The sequence below is a fragment of the Helianthus annuus genome, chromosome 4 (genome assembly GCF_002127325.2).
Source record: "Helianthus annuus cultivar XRQ/B chromosome 4, HanXRQr2.0-SUNRISE, whole genome shotgun sequence".
NCBI classification, from domain to species: Eukaryota; Viridiplantae; Streptophyta; class Magnoliopsida; order Asterales; family Asteraceae; genus Helianthus; species Helianthus annuus.
In genome coordinates, this window is record NC_035436.2 from 167,061,589 (window position 1) to 167,077,984 (window position 16,396).

A 16,396-nucleotide genomic window follows, 5' to 3' on the forward strand; every position below is an offset into this window, starting at 1 on the left:
CCACCAATTTTTGATTATTATAATGAGGATGCCTAATATCTTGTAGACACAATACACCATGGACACTACACTAATTTAGTTTATAAATAAAACCAAGAGATTAACATTTCATTCATTCACACCAACACAAAAAAATTGCATCTCTCTCTCTCCCCTCTCCTTGAAGTCGTCCGAACCCAACACCCACCTTCTCATCACTTTCAAAATTCGATCTTGCAATTTCACTTGCATACAAAGGTGAAAGGTCACATACGAGGAGACCCGGTGCTTTCGGAATCACAATGACCTCTCTACATCGCTTTTATCCACCTAATTTTCGCTCTGATTCTTTCCTAGCCTTGAGCTAGTAGTAAGTCCTTCTAAACATCCTCTTGATCTTGTTTAAAGTGGTTAATAAGTGATTTAATGGCTAAAAATCAAGAACACACAAGATCATAACTTAAAGACTTGAAAGTAAGATGAATATGTTGGATAAAGAGTAGATGTGTGTGTAAATCATGTAGATCTTGTGTTGTTATGATTCTTGTTGATTTCATGATGATTTTGCCGGTTAATATTGATATTTGATGTTGTTGTGATCACTAAACATGTTAACGGAATTAATCGAACACAAATTAGAGAGTTAAAAGCTGAAACAGAAAGCTGTTGGTTTTTACAGCCAACTTCAGTTGGCTGTAACAGGACCATAACTTAACAAAAAATGCATTTTCTGAAGCCTAGATTTATGTACTATGAAATACGGTTCTAATGGCACCGGAATCGTAATTTTTGGACTTCGTTTACTATTTTTAAAGACCCGATTTGTAACAGCAGCTAGAGCTGCATTTTTATTGCAGAAAATGGGCGATATGTTTTCAGTCATAACTTGAGTTTCGTGTCGAATCAGCCCATGAAATCTGTACAGTAGATGGACACTGATGTCGCAGTAATTGTCCCACTGGAATTTTGTCAATCCGACTTACAATGAATTTTTAGTGAATTATTCCGTGGGCTGCAGTCAGAAAATAATGAATCTGATTACAATCCGGAAAATGATTTCTAATAGAATATTGATGATGAATTAGATCCCAATATTTTTACACAATCATATTTGGGTCATTAGCATCTTCTGTAAAAAGTTGGGAATTTTTGAGATAAGATAACTATTTTATTAAAATCCTCGAAAACAACCCAGTTTTTGAATAAAAAGCTGAAACGACATAGGTAGTGATTTGCGTGTCTAAATGTCGAATATGTTATCTGTGAATGATCTAACTTGTTATGTGACAATAAAAGTGTTATGTGCAATGTCGTATGTTTATTTGTGAAAGGGGAATAGATGGGGAGTTTACATGGGCATAAACCGTTAAAGTAATGTATGTTATGTGATAGATACGTGTAGGAACTTTGTGCTCTATTTGAAAAACCACTAAATGACTAACTGGTAATCATATTAGGACGTGATTGACCGACTCTGACTATTAGCTATATTTGAGAATCTAACCGAGCAAACCGAGGTAAGTTCACACACTTTCTAAGGCATGGGATTCCCGGTGGTTTGGGAACGGGTTAAAGAATTAAAACGGAATCTACATATCTTACTTAGGTAGGATATGTACGGCCATCCTCCTCGGGTAGGATGCCAGTATTAATCATGCGTATTCTCTTTGGGTGAACTACCTACGTTCGTCCTCCTTAGGTAGGACAACAACCTTAAAACTTACTAGACAAAACTCTATCATAAGTCCCTCATTTTATATCGACTTAATCGCCGAGGCCAATGGATAGCGGGTCATTAGTTAATAGCGCTATTAGGTTTAACAAGCCTCACACCGTGCCAGTCGGACGGGCGTGTACTAATGGACTATGGCAAACCATCAGTGATGATAGACACTGATGTAGGGCACAACTTACTTGCGTAGTAGTCGATATCATACGGTCTAGTAGTTCACATGGGGAAGCCCCCACTAATCATGGACAGGGTATGGGTAATAAAGAATGAACTGGTTAAATTTTATTTCAACTACGGGGTAACCCCCACGACAAATACGCCAACGAAAGACAAACCACGTTTTCAGAAACAACTTAAAACTAAACAACCAACCGTGAACTCACTCAACTTTGTTGTTGACTCGTTGTTACATGCCTTACAGGTCGCTAAATGCTTGGAGCTTGCACGAGGAAGGAGTCGTTGTGGTGTACGGACTGTTATGTTCCGTGCTTAATATTTAAATCCCTATGAACTTATTAAACTTGCGTTTTGAACTTTAACTTATAAACTATGGACTTATGTTTTGGACTTTACGTTTATGCTTCCGCTGTTTAAATTAAAACTTGGTTAACTAGCTTTTAGTCACCAATCGTATAGTGGTTGGCTTTATTTACTTAATTACGTTGTTCAGTATGATTGGTGGCTCGATCCTGGTCACGTCACGCCTCCAAGCGGTGGTACTCCGCATGGTGGATTTTGGGGGTGTGACAGTAGTACCCTGTCTCTGGCTCATACTGGCCTCAAAACTTTGTCTGTCTATGTGTTGGCATTGTCAGCATGTTTATGAATTATCCGCTCAGTGTGCTAACGGTGCTTTGTGCATCAAGTATGTCACTAAAGTTTGTGTGTAATAAATGGAGTGACAGTATGAAATATGATGCATATGTATGTATGATACAAAAATCATAAAGCAGTTTAATTCGTCAGTTGTAATCAAGCACATTCATTAAGTACATAGTTAAAATTAATTAATTGTACGGATGCATGCAAATTTGACAGTTGTCACAAAAGAGGGGCCTACCACTTTTTGCATTAATAACTTAATTATCTTTTAATAATCCGACCTTGCGGGACTGTATCCCTGCTGACTCAGACCAATAGGTTGAGGGTAACGTCGCCTTCAAAAGAGGGGCATACTACTATAACTTAAAGATAATCTCTTAAAATGCCCAAAGTGTGGAAATCACTAGAAGATACATAAAAAGAGGAGTTGGAACCAAGTGATTCCTTCTTGTCTACTTGTTTTTTCTTATATTTTATTTTTGCCTTTTATTTTATCTTTTTCTATCTTTAAAAACCTTTTCATCAAAATTTGGTTTGATTAGACATTAACGATATGCCAGTATTAAAAGTTCTTGTGTCATTGGACGTCCTCGGTATCTTGCCATCACTATACTACGTCCGCGTTCGGTGCACTTGCCCTAACATGTGTGTAGAGTGATAGTAGTATATCGTGTTTTATAAATTTAAAAATTGAATTTTGCGAGTAAAAGGAGCTAAAAATATACTTAAAATATATACACACGCACGCACGTCGTTCATGAAATGCTAATTTACTCTATTAAAAAACATGAGTTTTTTTCCATGTCATTATCAACGTTATAAAAAACTAACTGAGTTGGATCATAGTTAGAAAAAGATCAATAGATGAAAATAGGTTAAAATTGAGACCATCCTCATATACTTTTTAAGTTGACATTAATACCCACCAATATGTCAAAATCCATTTTTCTTTGAGATATTGGATTTAAATAACCCCAACTTTCATCAATTGGCCGATAACACTTCCAACTTTTGAGTTGTACACGAGCACTCCCAACTTTCAACTTATTGACCGATAACACTCCTTAACTAACAAAACCCTAACACAATTAGCTGATGTAAGCTGCCACGTCATCAAAAATGTCATGTCAGCAAACGCGTCATAAAAAATGCCATGTCAGCTGCCATGCCATAAAAATGGCACATCAGCTGCCATGTCATAAAAATGCCACATCAACTGCCACGTCATATGCCATGTCAGCAAAAAGGCAACACGAGATGCCACATCAGCAAAAACTAACTGGGTTAAGGGTTAAGTTAGTTAGGGAGTGTTATGGGTCAATAAGTTGAAAATTGAGAGCGCTGGTGTACAAATCAAAAGTTGAGAGTGTTATTGACTAACTAGTGAAAGTTGGGGTTATTTAAATTAAAGGGTCAAGTTATTCTACAAAGGCTTCTAATTGTAAGAAGTGTAAGAAGGATTTATAGAGTGACAAGTGTCCAATAAGCTAAAACTAAACCCACTACATCACCACCAAAAACCTAAACACCCACCCCCACCCCACCCCTCACCACCCAAAAACCTAACCCCCCCCACCACCCAAAAACCTAAACCCCCTACCCCCACCCCCCCCCCCGGCAAAAAAAAAAAAAAAAAAACTATACCTCACCAAAAAAAACCCCCAAAAAACCTACCCCCCACACCCCCCCTAAAAAAAACCTAACCCCCCCACCCAAAACCTAAAAAAACCTAACCCCCCTCCCCCACCCCCACCACCACCCAAGAACTTAAACCCCCACCCCCACCCCGTCGACAAAAAAAATATTGTGGGGTGGGTGATGTGGGGGGTGGGGGTTTAGGTTTTTGGTGGTGGTAGATGTTTAAGGTTTTTTTTTTCTTTTTTTTTTTGTAGTGGGGTTTTTTTTTGTGTAGTGGGTTTTTTTAGGTTATTGAATACTTGTCACTCTATAAATTCTTCTTACACTTCTTACAGTTAGGATCCTTTGTATTTGATCCTGATCCTTAAATTCAATATCCATTTTTCTTTTATAGCATCAAAACCAAAGTCGACCACTCTAAAACGTGAGGGGTGTGAATAGAATTATTTCCATAGTACGAGGACCTGTATGTATTGGCATTGAGGCGGGAAAATCGTCATAAACCCTAGGATAGGGCTATTGAATAAGATCGAAGAGCGCCAATCTTCCCTAATTCTTTCGAAGCAATCGTTCAGTTACAAAGTGGAACGATCCACTCCGCACTTTCTCCAAATCACCGTCACAATCGCTTCAATTTCTTCTTAATTTCTCATCCAACTCACAAATATGGGGATAAAGGTTGTTTCTTTACACATTTTATTAATCTTTTCTTGTTATAACACTTTCAATTTAGGTAATTTGAACTTTTTACTGAAATTGTTCTTAATTTTTGTAATTTGTGTAATTAGGGTTTAACGAAGCTTTTAGCGGATAATGCACCGAAGGCTATGAAAGAGCAAAAATTTGAAAGTTATTTTGGTCGGAAAATTGCTATCGATGCTAGCATGAGCATCTACCAGTTTCTGGTACCTTAATTTCTGTTCACTTTTTTTTCATTTGAACATGTATGTCTTTGTGTATGTTGTATTGATAAGTTTGTGATGTTTAGATTGTTGTGGGACGAAGTGGGACTGAAATGTTGACCAATGAGGCCGGTGAAGTGACCAGGTAACCGCCACATGGTTTTTCGCTTTTTCGTTATCGTTTTAGGCTGCACATACCTTGAAACTGTTTGAGAGTTCATTGAAGAATGTATGTAGTTGTAATTGTACCTGTAAAATGACAAGTGCATGTTTTTGGTTTCTAAAAGTATTAAGAACATGTTCTGTTATGCATGTTTTTGGTTAGTCCTGGGAAATGCTATGTTTTTTTATGTTTGCGGCCTAGGGATGGCAATCGAACCCGAACCCAATGGGTAAACCCGAAACCCGACACATCTGGGACGGGTTTAGGGTCAGTTAATCGGGTTTGGGACGGGTTTGGGACTAGTTTTTATTTTTTTTTCGCGGGTTTGGGATTTGATGATATACCCGTTTACCCGACCCGATTACCCGATAAAGTAAACCCGTTTACCCGATTGTATACCCGATATAATTTCTTTTATATTTTTAAATATGTAAATATATAATACATCATTTTTTTCTATACACATAGGTATTTTATCCCGTATACATTATAGTTATTTGATATATTTCTTTAATGATAATACTAAATGTAACTGATTAGTAGTTACCTGATGGGTTTTGGGTCGGGTATACTCAATGGGTAAACTTTTTAAAATTAATGGGTTACCCGAAACCCGCAGGTATACCCGATACCCGATGGGTATTTACCCGCTAGAAACCCGACGGGTTTTGTGATGGGTTTGGGGTTGGGATTACCTAAACCCGTCCCAAACCCGACCCATTGCCATCCTTGGTTTTGTCATTTCGGGAAAAAAGGGGCAATTTGGGAGTTGTTGATTATTAGCAGAAAACTTTCGTTATAATATGTGGCAGTTGGCGAGTTAAACGTTGCAGTTGTTTGGGACAGAGAGTAGTAACTAGTTTAAATTCGTATGTATGTTTAGTAGTTAAGTATTGAGAATTTGTGTTTCTATTTGCGACTTGAGTTGCATTTATTCTTGGGAAAACTTGGCTTATGTTGGGCTTCCTTCATTGTCATGTTGTATATTATTACGATGAATCTTAACTTTTGTAAAAGAACACATTGGGTGTGAACTTTACAATATATTGTACATGTGGCAGTCATTTGCAAGGGATGTTCAATCGGACGATAAGGCTTTTGGAGTCTGGATTGAAGCCAGTGTAATTCCAGTTCATCTCTCAACTTGATGTTACATAAAACGAACAATTTTTGCATTCTTAAGTGTTTTTTCTTTATATGTATAGCTATGTTTTTGATGGAGCACCTCCAGATCTGAAGAAACAAGAGCTTGCAAAACGGTATGTCGGTAATCCGATTCTTGCTCCATGCCTAATTGATATTTAAATATAAACTAGAATTAAGCACCCCCGCGTTGCGGCAGGGGCCTAAAACTATGCCAAATAACATCAATGTCACACCGCTGGTAGCGACCACCAACACTGAAGTTGTGCCGTGTTAATACGAAGAAATAAAACTGAAACATATAACATAAAAAAATAACTATGTAGATTTATGACACACGCGTTGCGACGAACTTGTTAAATGGAAAAAATAGACGTAAAAACGTTGAACCACACGCGCACGTTGCGCCGTGTTAACTCGCAAAATAACGTAGAAAAGAATAACTAAGTCAATGTAGGATTTGCTCGTTGCGGCGAAGTTGACAAAGGGGGAAAATAGACACGTTGCGACATACCTGTCAAATGTGAAAAAATAGACGAAAAACGTTGAACCACACACGCACGTTGCGACGTATTAACTCGTAAAATTTAAAACGAAACGTAAAACGAAAAACTTGTGAAAGATAAAAAGTATGGGGGGGGCAAAGTTGTAAATAAAAATTTTTTGGGTTTAATTATAAAAGATGAAAAGTTTTGGGTTAAAAGTGAAAAATCACAATTTTTTTGGAAAACCCCCTATGCTTGAGGTACAATAACACAATGCAACAATATGTTGCTAATTGATATTATGGAAATGTCAGTAGTTTTGGTGTAAGGTTTAAATGGTTTTACGAGTTATGATACAGTTACTCAAGGAGAGAAGACGCAACAGCTGGCTTAGATGAGGCTATAAAGGTAAATTAAGTCTTTTTTTCTTCTTGACTGTGCGTTCGAATGTTTTGACTATTGCTTTCACTTTATTTTTCCAATTTCTTGCATTCTTTAATTCACTCTTCACTTAATCATTTGTCACATGTTGCTGTTATTGTAGTCTGGCAATAAGGAAGATATCGAGAAATTTAGTAAACGTACAGTGAAGGTAAGTAACAACCTACGAGCAATGCGCAACAAAATGATAAGTTAACAAAGTTCATTCGTTTAATTTTTATTGTATTCCAGGTGACTAAACAACATAACGAGGATTGCAAAAAACTTCTCAGGCTTATGGGAGTGCCTGTCATTGAGGTAACAATGTCAAACTGAAAAAAATAAAAGTCACATAATCTAACTTATAATAAAAGACTCCAAATAATGCCACATGGCATTCTCTCCCTCAACCTCATAAATTTTATTTATATTTGTTAATAAATTTCTTTTAATATTAATATTAATTAATAACCAATATATAGATATCACTTATTTTTATCCTTATCTTTATCTAAAATTAATAAATAACTTCAATTTCACAATTTAGACTCTTTGTTTTTTTACTTTTAACCCAAAGTTTTTCATGTTTTGTAATTTAATCCCAACTTTTTTTTTATTTTCAATTTTGGTCCATCATACTTTTCATCTTTCCCATGTTTTTTGTTTCGTTCTAAATTTTGTGAGTTAACGCACCGCAACGTGCCTGTGGGGTTCAACAGTTTTTCGTATATTTTTTTCCCGTTTGACTGGCCCGTCGCGTCACATCTATTTTTCCGCGTTTGACAAGTTCGTTCAACACGCGGGTACTGGATGGACTTAGTTATTTTTTTCTATGTTTTACGTTTCGGTTCAATTTCTCAGCAACGAGCGTGCGTGATTCAAAGATTTTACGTCTACTTTTCGCTCGGCGTTATTTTTTTCCCGTTTTTATTTATTTTGTTTTTACGAGCTTTTCCGGTGTTGGTGGTCGCTGACAATGGTATGGTATTGCTACTACTTAACACAGTTTTACGATAACCGCTGCAACGCAGGGGCTTAATACTAGTAACTTATAATTATCTATATACTGAATTTGTATCTATGTAGGCTCCATCTGAAGCAGAGGCACAGTGTGCTGCTCTTTGCAAAGCTGATAAGGCATGTATATTTGTCTATACGATAACAGAATTTCGTTGTTTGACCCTTACATCTATCTGTAACATTTAATTCGAGTTTCACAAAAGTATTAAATCATACATTAACTTAATTCATTTGTTTTGTCAGGTCTATGCTGTTGCATCCGAAGATATGGATTCTCTTACTTTTGGAGCACCCAAATTTCTTCGTCATTTAATGGACCCGAGCTCAAGAAAGACCCCCGTGATGGAGTTTGATGTTTCAAAGGTGCTAAAAACTAAATAAATTGCAATTATGATCTGTTTACTACTTTTCTGTGTTATTACTAATAACATTGACGTGCTGATTTTATCAGGTTTTGGAGGAACTTAACCTGACAATGGATCAATTCATTGATTTGTGCATTCTATGTGGGTGTGATTATTGTGACAGCATTAAAGGTAATACATAAATTATGTCATTACGTACACCGATATTTTCAATTTAAGTTTTTTTTTTTTTTTGGTTTTGTGGCCTGTTAATAATACATTTTTTTTGTAAAATTATAGGTATCGGTGGTCAGACAGCTTTGAAGCTTATCCGTCAACATGGTTCAATAGAGAGTATTCTGGAGAATATAAACAGAGACAGGTTCTCTATTTATTCTCCTTAGTAATACCCTTATAGTTATAGTTTTCCTACCTCATAAATGATTTTTTTTTTTTTTTTTTTTTTTTTTTTTTTGCTGCAGATATCAGATACCTGAAGATTGGCCATATCAGGAGGCTCGACGGCTTTTCAAAGAACCTTTGGTCTGTGACGATGATGAGAAGCTTGAACTTAAATGGACCGCTCCAGATGAAGAAGTAAGTCTATATGTGCAAATGCAAAGGGCATCGTATTTCAGATTATGATCTTGTTTTATTTGTTAACGTATTTTAAACGTACATATTTCTTTATTTTCAGGGCCTGTTAAACTTCTTGGTGACTGAAAATGGATTCAACAGCGACCGAGTCACAAAGGCACAATCACCAACATTTTACTTTTATTTTTTGTATTTTTGTTCGTTTTCTTTTCATATTTATTTTTATTTATGTATATAAACTGATTATGGATTCTATTATTAGGCGGTAGAGAAAATAAAAGCTTCCAAGAACAAGTCTACACAGAACCGGTAAGACATTAACTGAATTATTCATTCAGATGTTTTTTACTTGAGTTTCTGATGCCGTCACTCTCATTCTTAACAGATTAGAATCATTCTTCAAACCCGTTGCTAGCACGTCTGTACCCATTAAAAGAAAGGTAAAGTTTCAATTGAAATTCGTTGAATCTTCGCCTCTACAATGCATGTTTCTTTTAACTGGTTATAAGTTTAGAACCTATTTAGTCAACATGTAGTTGATTCCTCTTTATCGTTTGTCTTCTTGAGTACCGTATGAAACAAATCGCAAACAGACCCTTGATGCTTGTAGTTAATTAGGTTAGTAACCGTAGTCGTCTATATTCTGCCATAATTTTGAGTACACTGGCTGTCAGGGAACGAAATGCATTCTTGGATCTCCAAAACAAGTAATCAAGATTAAGAAATTTCCTCAAGCATCCTGCTTTAGTCCTCCTCCAGTTGTAGGTGTGCATTTCAGGCACCCATTGATGTTATCGAAAGGTGTCTGCTTTGGAGCATGAAGCGGAAATGGTGAATCTTTATATTTAGACACTCTTATAACCATGTTATGTTTCTCAATTCAGCACCATTGACCATCTGAAAGATTCATCTTTTTAAGTTTCAAGATTCTTGAACCAGATAAATAATTTGTCAGTTAATGTCATTAAAGTCACCAAATGGGATATATCCTGAATCAGTCATTATTGGCTTCGTGTTTGGTTCTAGTTTAGATCTTGAGTTAATCGAAGTATCTTTTATATTTTGATCCAGTCATTGAATCAGATTTTGATTTATCCTTCAGTCTTTTTGATGGGCGATTAAGGGTAGAGGTGGAGGAAGGTGGTTTGGTATGATGTGTTGAAAGATGGATGTTAAGGTGGTGATTGTTGAAGGTGGTGGACAGAGATTTGTGGTTGTCAATGATGGTGATGGTTAGCATAGGAAATGCTGGTTAAAGGTTGCCGACAGAGTTTGACTTTTGATTGACTTTGATGATAATAACATTAGTAATAATTATTTTTTGTTTGGTTATAGATTTCTTTTGTTGGTATTAGTAACAAGTATTTTTTGCTTGTTATAGATTTCTTCAATTGGTATTTTTTGATGTTTCTTGTTTTTATTGTTTGTCAGGAAAACGAGAAGGCGGCAAAAGAACCCGCGAACAAAAAAGCGAAGGCCGGGGCTGGTAGAAAGAAGAAATAGGTTATTGTACTAGTCGGTTCCATAGATGTGATCTGTCTGGACTAAAATCTTCCTTTCGAGACTGTTTATTGTACTTGTTCTCTTGTAATGTTAACAATTTATGAAGTTTCCGACATTATAATCACAACGGGTGTATCGTGTCATATTTCAAACCATAGATTACAAAGAGAAAAATGTTATAATTACTTGTACAAAATGCATCAAAAGTTGCCATTTCAAATCATGAAAAACCACAAACTCAAGGTTAACTTTATGGGCACAACTATAAAGCTAAGTTTAACAAAATCCAATAATCAAGAGGAGCCTTGGTTTGCAGATCCCTGAAGCAGATCACTCTTGCTTTGTTCTCTCTTCATTTTTGCTTTGACTTTGACCCGTGATTTTGATACAAGCGTTTGAATTGTGTTTATGAAATTCCCGACTGCCATAGTTATCAGAAGGATTCCACAGGTAACAACCTGGTGAGAACAAAAACGCGTATTTTCTAACTATTACATGTTTTAAAGAATAGTGAATCTAAATGATGAATAACTGAAACAAAATACAACTTCGGGTCAATATGTGATGCAATTGTTGCTTTACCTGCCACTCGGAAACGAGACCCATCACCGCGGTTTTCAGCAATAGAAGACCCACATATGCTTCAAAAGCCTATAAAGAGAAAATAAGCTTGTGGTAAATATATAATTACAATATAGTTCGCAAAAAAAAAACATAATTCTTTAGAAAACACAAGTAACTTATCGAATTATTCAGCTAATCACCTGCAAGACGAAGAGTATGGGGTATAACAACCATATTTGACCTTCTACGCCAGCAGTTTCTCCCCACACGACATCCATTCTTCTAGCCTACAATCAAAATAAGAGTCAGTTTTAGAGTAAATTACGATTTTGGCCCCTGTGGTTATATCACTTTTACCCTTTTAGCCCAAAAAATAATTTTTTAACATCTGAGCCCCCAACGTCTTTTTTTCCAACCCTTTTGGCCCCTAACATTTAATGGATGGGGTTAGTGTTAGGGGCCAAAATGGTTAGAAAAAAAGACGTTGGGGGCTCAAATGTTAAAAAAATTCTTTTTGGGGCTAAAAGGGTAAAAGTGATATAACCAAAGGGGCCAAAATCGTAATTTAGTCTCAGTTTTATGATATTATGGTAAATTTTTTCTCAAGTCGGTATTTTTTTTAAATAAAAAAACCTTTCCCAGTGCGATACGGGTATAAAGCCTCTGGCGTTGGTATCTGTTCTGTAGAAGCATTGCAATTCCTTGCATGATTGCCCATTTGAGAAACAATTGTATACCTTTCTGCAACAAGGTTGATATACACAAATAAAAGTTAAAAAACTAGAAGATCAAGCCAAAAATTTATATGAAACAAATTTAAAAAGTAACCTGCTTCTGCGAACAATCGGGTTGCCTTTCTATCTCCCATGTGAGGCTGATGAGTGCCATCAGCATTGCACAATAATGATGATATATCCACCTAAAAAAACATCATATCATATAGGATCTGTAAAAATAGCATCCTCAACTTGTGATATAATCATGTAATCGACATACACAAACTCAAAGTAATTACCACGGACGGATGTCACTTCCATTAACTCTCAAAATATTCTCTCTCAAAGCCAACCCCGTGTAGAGAAACAGTAACCACGCCTGAAACCGGGACACTTATTATGCTCATGTGACGTGAGTACGTGACATGTCCCTTAACTTACATGATAATGATATAACAAATATTTATGTATGTCACTTATTGCAAACTGTGTCCTCTGTCTTCAATAATTACAGAAAATGTACTCGATGTTTGCAAACCCTTGCAAGTTATGTCCTTTAGCCCTAACTCAGTTATTTTTTTTGTGGTTTAATCTGACCAAATGGACCCCACATGAGGGTGTTTTGGTCATTTTACTCTCATGTGAGGTCCATTTGTTCAGATTTAGCCACAAAAATACTCTCATGTGGGGTTCATTTGGTCAGATTTAACCACAAAAATTAACTGAGTTATGGCTAAAGGACATAACTTGCAAGAGTTTGCAAACATCGAGTACATTTTCTGTAATTATTGAAGACAAAGAACACAGTTTGCAATAAGTGACATACATAAAGGACGATTTTTGTAATTTACTCATATTTATATGATATAAAAACGTATTTTACCTGGTAAAGCTGGACAGGCAATGCAGGAAAACATCCATTCCAAACCCATGACCTTAGCAGCAGTAACAAAGATGGGAAAAACAGAAACAGATATGCGGTCCTATCCTACTCACCGTCACGGAAACCAAAAATACGTCACAAGATAATTCATGTGCACAATGAATACCAAATACGACAATCATAATAGATTAAATAGGAGACAACTCATGTGCATAATGAATACAACAAAATTTAAAATGTACCCTGAAGTTATTGTATTCCTCTTTCACTTTCAACTGAACATCCTTTCTAGTAGCATGCACATTTATTGGACCAAGAAAAGCCCTCATAAATCTCCCTGTAACCAAACACCCCCAATTTAAACTAGGCTCAAACTATTCACGCACCTTAAAACTTATTTTGACACCCTGACATGTATAAGACCCGTATAGGTGTATACTAGCCATATAAGATCTCAAAGTATACACTTATACGAGTCGTGTTTTTCAAGGGAATGTCAGCTATACAACCAGTATACAATTAAACTACCCGTACACACCTATACGGGTCGTAAACATGTCAGGGAATGTCAGCTTTGTCTTGTGATGTGACCCATATACAAGTTGTACTTATAGCAAGACTCTTAAACTAAAAACCACAAACAAAACAATAAAAAAATACTCAACTAATCAAATCAAATCAAATCATACCATAAGATTTACTGGGAAGAAATGCAGCTGCATCTCCTTCACTCAAAGTATATCTTGCTCTACTCAACTCCTCAACCAACTGTCAAACCAACAAAACAAACAATCAACTAAAAAGCTTATAATTAACAATATTTAAACAATAATCAACCAAACAATAAAAAGGGTTACTTTTTCAGCATCTTTTGGATCCAAATCCCCTTTCTTAACAGAAGAAGCAATGCACAAATTAACCCTTTTGATATCTGAATCAAGAGCTAGGGCTCGTTGCCTTAACGAAGCTTCCTCCTGTGAATTTCTTGCGATTAAAGAAGCAGCTGATTCCTGCAACTCCTTACTCTGTTCCACTATTCTAGAAACTTCTTCCGATACGTTTCTCTCCGACGAGTTGTTATTATTATTATTATCACCGCCCCTCACGGTGGCGGTCGAATCGCCCATCTTAAACAGATCAATCGATCGATTGATCGATTGATCGATTGATTGATTGATTGGTTGATTGGTTGATTTTCAATCCACTATTCAGTGAACTAATTGCGTTGGATTCTGTAATTAATGAATTGGAGAATAAAGAAGAGTGGAGATGAAGTACAAGAAATTAATTAAAGAGGGGTGGTTTCCGGCGAGAAATCGGCGAATCTAACGCACGGAATCTGATAGACGACAGTGGTTATCAATTTCAGATGTGACTACAAAATTTATTATATCTACGAATCTACGATATCCGCATGATTCAATATAAACCATTTATCGTTATCATATGGATTTATATACAATATATTTTTTCTGTAATATGATATGTATAAATTTAGAAAATGGTCACACGTAAGTTAATCATAACTTTGATTTTTTATAGGAATTTTGTCCATGATAGGATAGTTTTGAGAAAGTGAAAATAATCATATTTTTGAGAGTAAATTACAAGTTTTGTCCTTTATGTTTACATCAAATTTCAGGCGCTGTCCTTTAGTGCAAAAGTTGTCAGGCGATGTCCTTTACCTTTCAAAATCTTGCACGTTTTGTCCTTTAGGCCAAACCCAGTTAGATTTTTTGGTTAAATCTGATCATGTGCCTTGCACATGAGGGTAATCTTGTCATTTCACCATTCAAGGACTATTTTGTAAAAAAAATTTATGCAGGGGCTATTGAAGTTAAAAATAAAAAAATTCTATCTTCACACACAATCAACCATTCTCTTTCTCTATCTGAAACAAAATCAGCAGATACTTGCTCCATCTCTCTTTTTTTGACAGGTACTTACCCCCTCTCTTTACTCCTCTCTCTCTCTCTCACTAAAACAACCACCACAACTCATCTGCCCTTACACCAGCCACCACCGCACCCACCTAAGACAACAACCTCTCTCTTCTCTCTCTATCTCTCTCTCTTCACCTTAGACGCCACCACCACCGTCTTCACCAACACCACCATATGCAACCACCACCGTTTCATCTCCTCCCCTGCAACCACGACTGTCTTCACCATCGCCACCGTCGTCTTCACCATCCAACCACCACCTCGTCCACTGCAAGCACCAACTCCAACGCCGCCTCCCTCATCGGAACCCTAACCCCAAATAGATCAGATAACACCCCTCTCTCTCTTTAACTCTCTCTCCCTCTTTCTCCTCTCTCTAAAAAACCTCTGCTATCCACACTCTCTCTCTACAAAACCTCTGCTCTCTCTCTCTCTCTAAAAACCTCTCTAGATTCATATTTGGTTTTGTTCTCTGATTATCACATCAGTGGAGCTTCAAAATACCACAAACCATGATTGTGATTTTTCACTATTTTTGTGTCTTTTCAAGATTTTCCACATTCCACAATCTCCGATGCCATGATTGTGATTTTTCACTATTTTTGATTTGGGTTTTTGATTTATTATATGATTTTTGAAATATATTTTGTTTTGTTTTGGGGGTTTGATCTGCACAAGTTTTTGATATGCACAAGTTTTTGATCTGCACAAGTTTTTGAATTACCACAGAAAGTGATGGCAACCTGCTGTTAGAGAGTGAGAAGAGAGAGGGAGGGACTTTCAGATCAAGATCAAGAGAGAGAGAGTGTGTGAGAGTGTGTATATATATATATATATATATATATATATATTTATTTTTTTTATTTTTAAGTTTAATATAGAATAGCCCCTTGATATAATTTATCTTACAAAATAGTCCCTGGGAGGTGAAATTACAATAGTACCCTCATTTGTCTTGCACATGACTAAATTTAACCAAAAAATTTAACTGGGTTTGGCCTAAAGGACAAAACGTGCAAGATTTTGAAAGGTAAAGGACACCGCCTGTTAACTTTTGCGCTAAAGGACAACGCCTGAAATTTGATGTAAAGATAAAGGACAAAACTTGTAATTTACTCTATTTTTATCTACTTGTTGAAATTAATCTCAACTTCAGAAATTCTCGAGTGTTCTATCGAGGTTTTTCTACTGGTTGACATTAACCTCAATTTAATGGATTCTCGAGTATAGGCTCAATTTTCAAACTATTTTGTTCTACTAAGGTTTTTTTTTCTTTTTCTTTTTCTAACTGAGCTCTAGTTAGCTTTTAATGACCTAAATGATGTGGAACACCCAACCCACCTTACTCTTTCTCTCTCTAGACTCTATTTCTCTCTCCCCCTCCCGCTCTCTTTCTCCCTGGAACACCCACCACCACCACCATTGCACTAGCCTATGCCGCCCCACCGTCTGAACCAACCATAACTGAACAACCACCATCTCCGACCTTCTGCGTAAGAAACACCACCGCCCTTCTTTGATTTCGGCGACCACCACCCTCTC

At 36.4% G+C, this 16,396-nt stretch overlaps 2 protein-coding genes across 3 annotated transcripts; one reads left to right on the forward strand and one right to left on the reverse strand.

Moving 5' to 3' along the window:
• Nucleotides 1–4,599: 4,599 nt before the first annotated feature.
• LOC110937242 (flap endonuclease 1) lies at nucleotides 4,600–10,900 on the forward strand. 2 transcript variants are annotated; one of them, XM_022179638.2, is made up of 18 exons: nucleotides 4,629–4,849; nucleotides 4,960–5,076; nucleotides 5,160–5,218; nucleotides 6,298–6,357; nucleotides 6,442–6,495; nucleotides 7,224–7,272; nucleotides 7,409–7,456; nucleotides 7,537–7,602; nucleotides 8,371–8,421; nucleotides 8,548–8,667; nucleotides 8,756–8,840; nucleotides 8,949–9,030; nucleotides 9,131–9,245; nucleotides 9,346–9,402; nucleotides 9,508–9,554; nucleotides 9,631–9,685; nucleotides 9,920–10,076; nucleotides 10,677–10,872. In XM_022179638.2, the coding sequence occupies exons 1-17, from the start codon at nucleotides 4,838–4,840 to the stop codon at nucleotides 10,064–10,066; spliced, it is 1,224 nt and encodes a 407-aa protein (XP_022035330.1). In that variant the 5' UTR covers nucleotides 4,629–4,837; the 3' UTR covers nucleotides 10,067–10,076; nucleotides 10,677–10,872. The 2 variants fall into 2 exon arrangements, with proteins under 2 accessions (XP_022035331.1, XP_022035330.1); XM_022179639.2 differs by lacking the exon at nucleotides 9,920–10,076 and having other exon boundaries at nucleotides 4,600–4,849; nucleotides 10,677–10,900.
• Nucleotides 10,867–14,362, reverse strand: LOC110937243 (transmembrane protein 120 homolog). The gene is made up of 10 exons (XM_022179640.2): nucleotides 13,769–14,362; nucleotides 13,601–13,679; nucleotides 13,154–13,248; nucleotides 12,912–13,016; nucleotides 12,328–12,407; nucleotides 12,141–12,231; nucleotides 11,946–12,053; nucleotides 11,513–11,599; nucleotides 11,331–11,399; nucleotides 10,867–11,206 (listed from the first exon to the last, which is right to left on the reverse strand). Exons 1-10 carry the CDS (start codon nucleotides 14,036–14,038, stop codon nucleotides 11,042–11,044), a joined length of 1,149 nt encoding a protein of 382 aa, XP_022035332.1. The 5' UTR covers nucleotides 14,039–14,362; the 3' UTR covers nucleotides 10,867–11,041.
• Nucleotides 14,363–16,396: the final 2,034 nt, after the last annotated feature.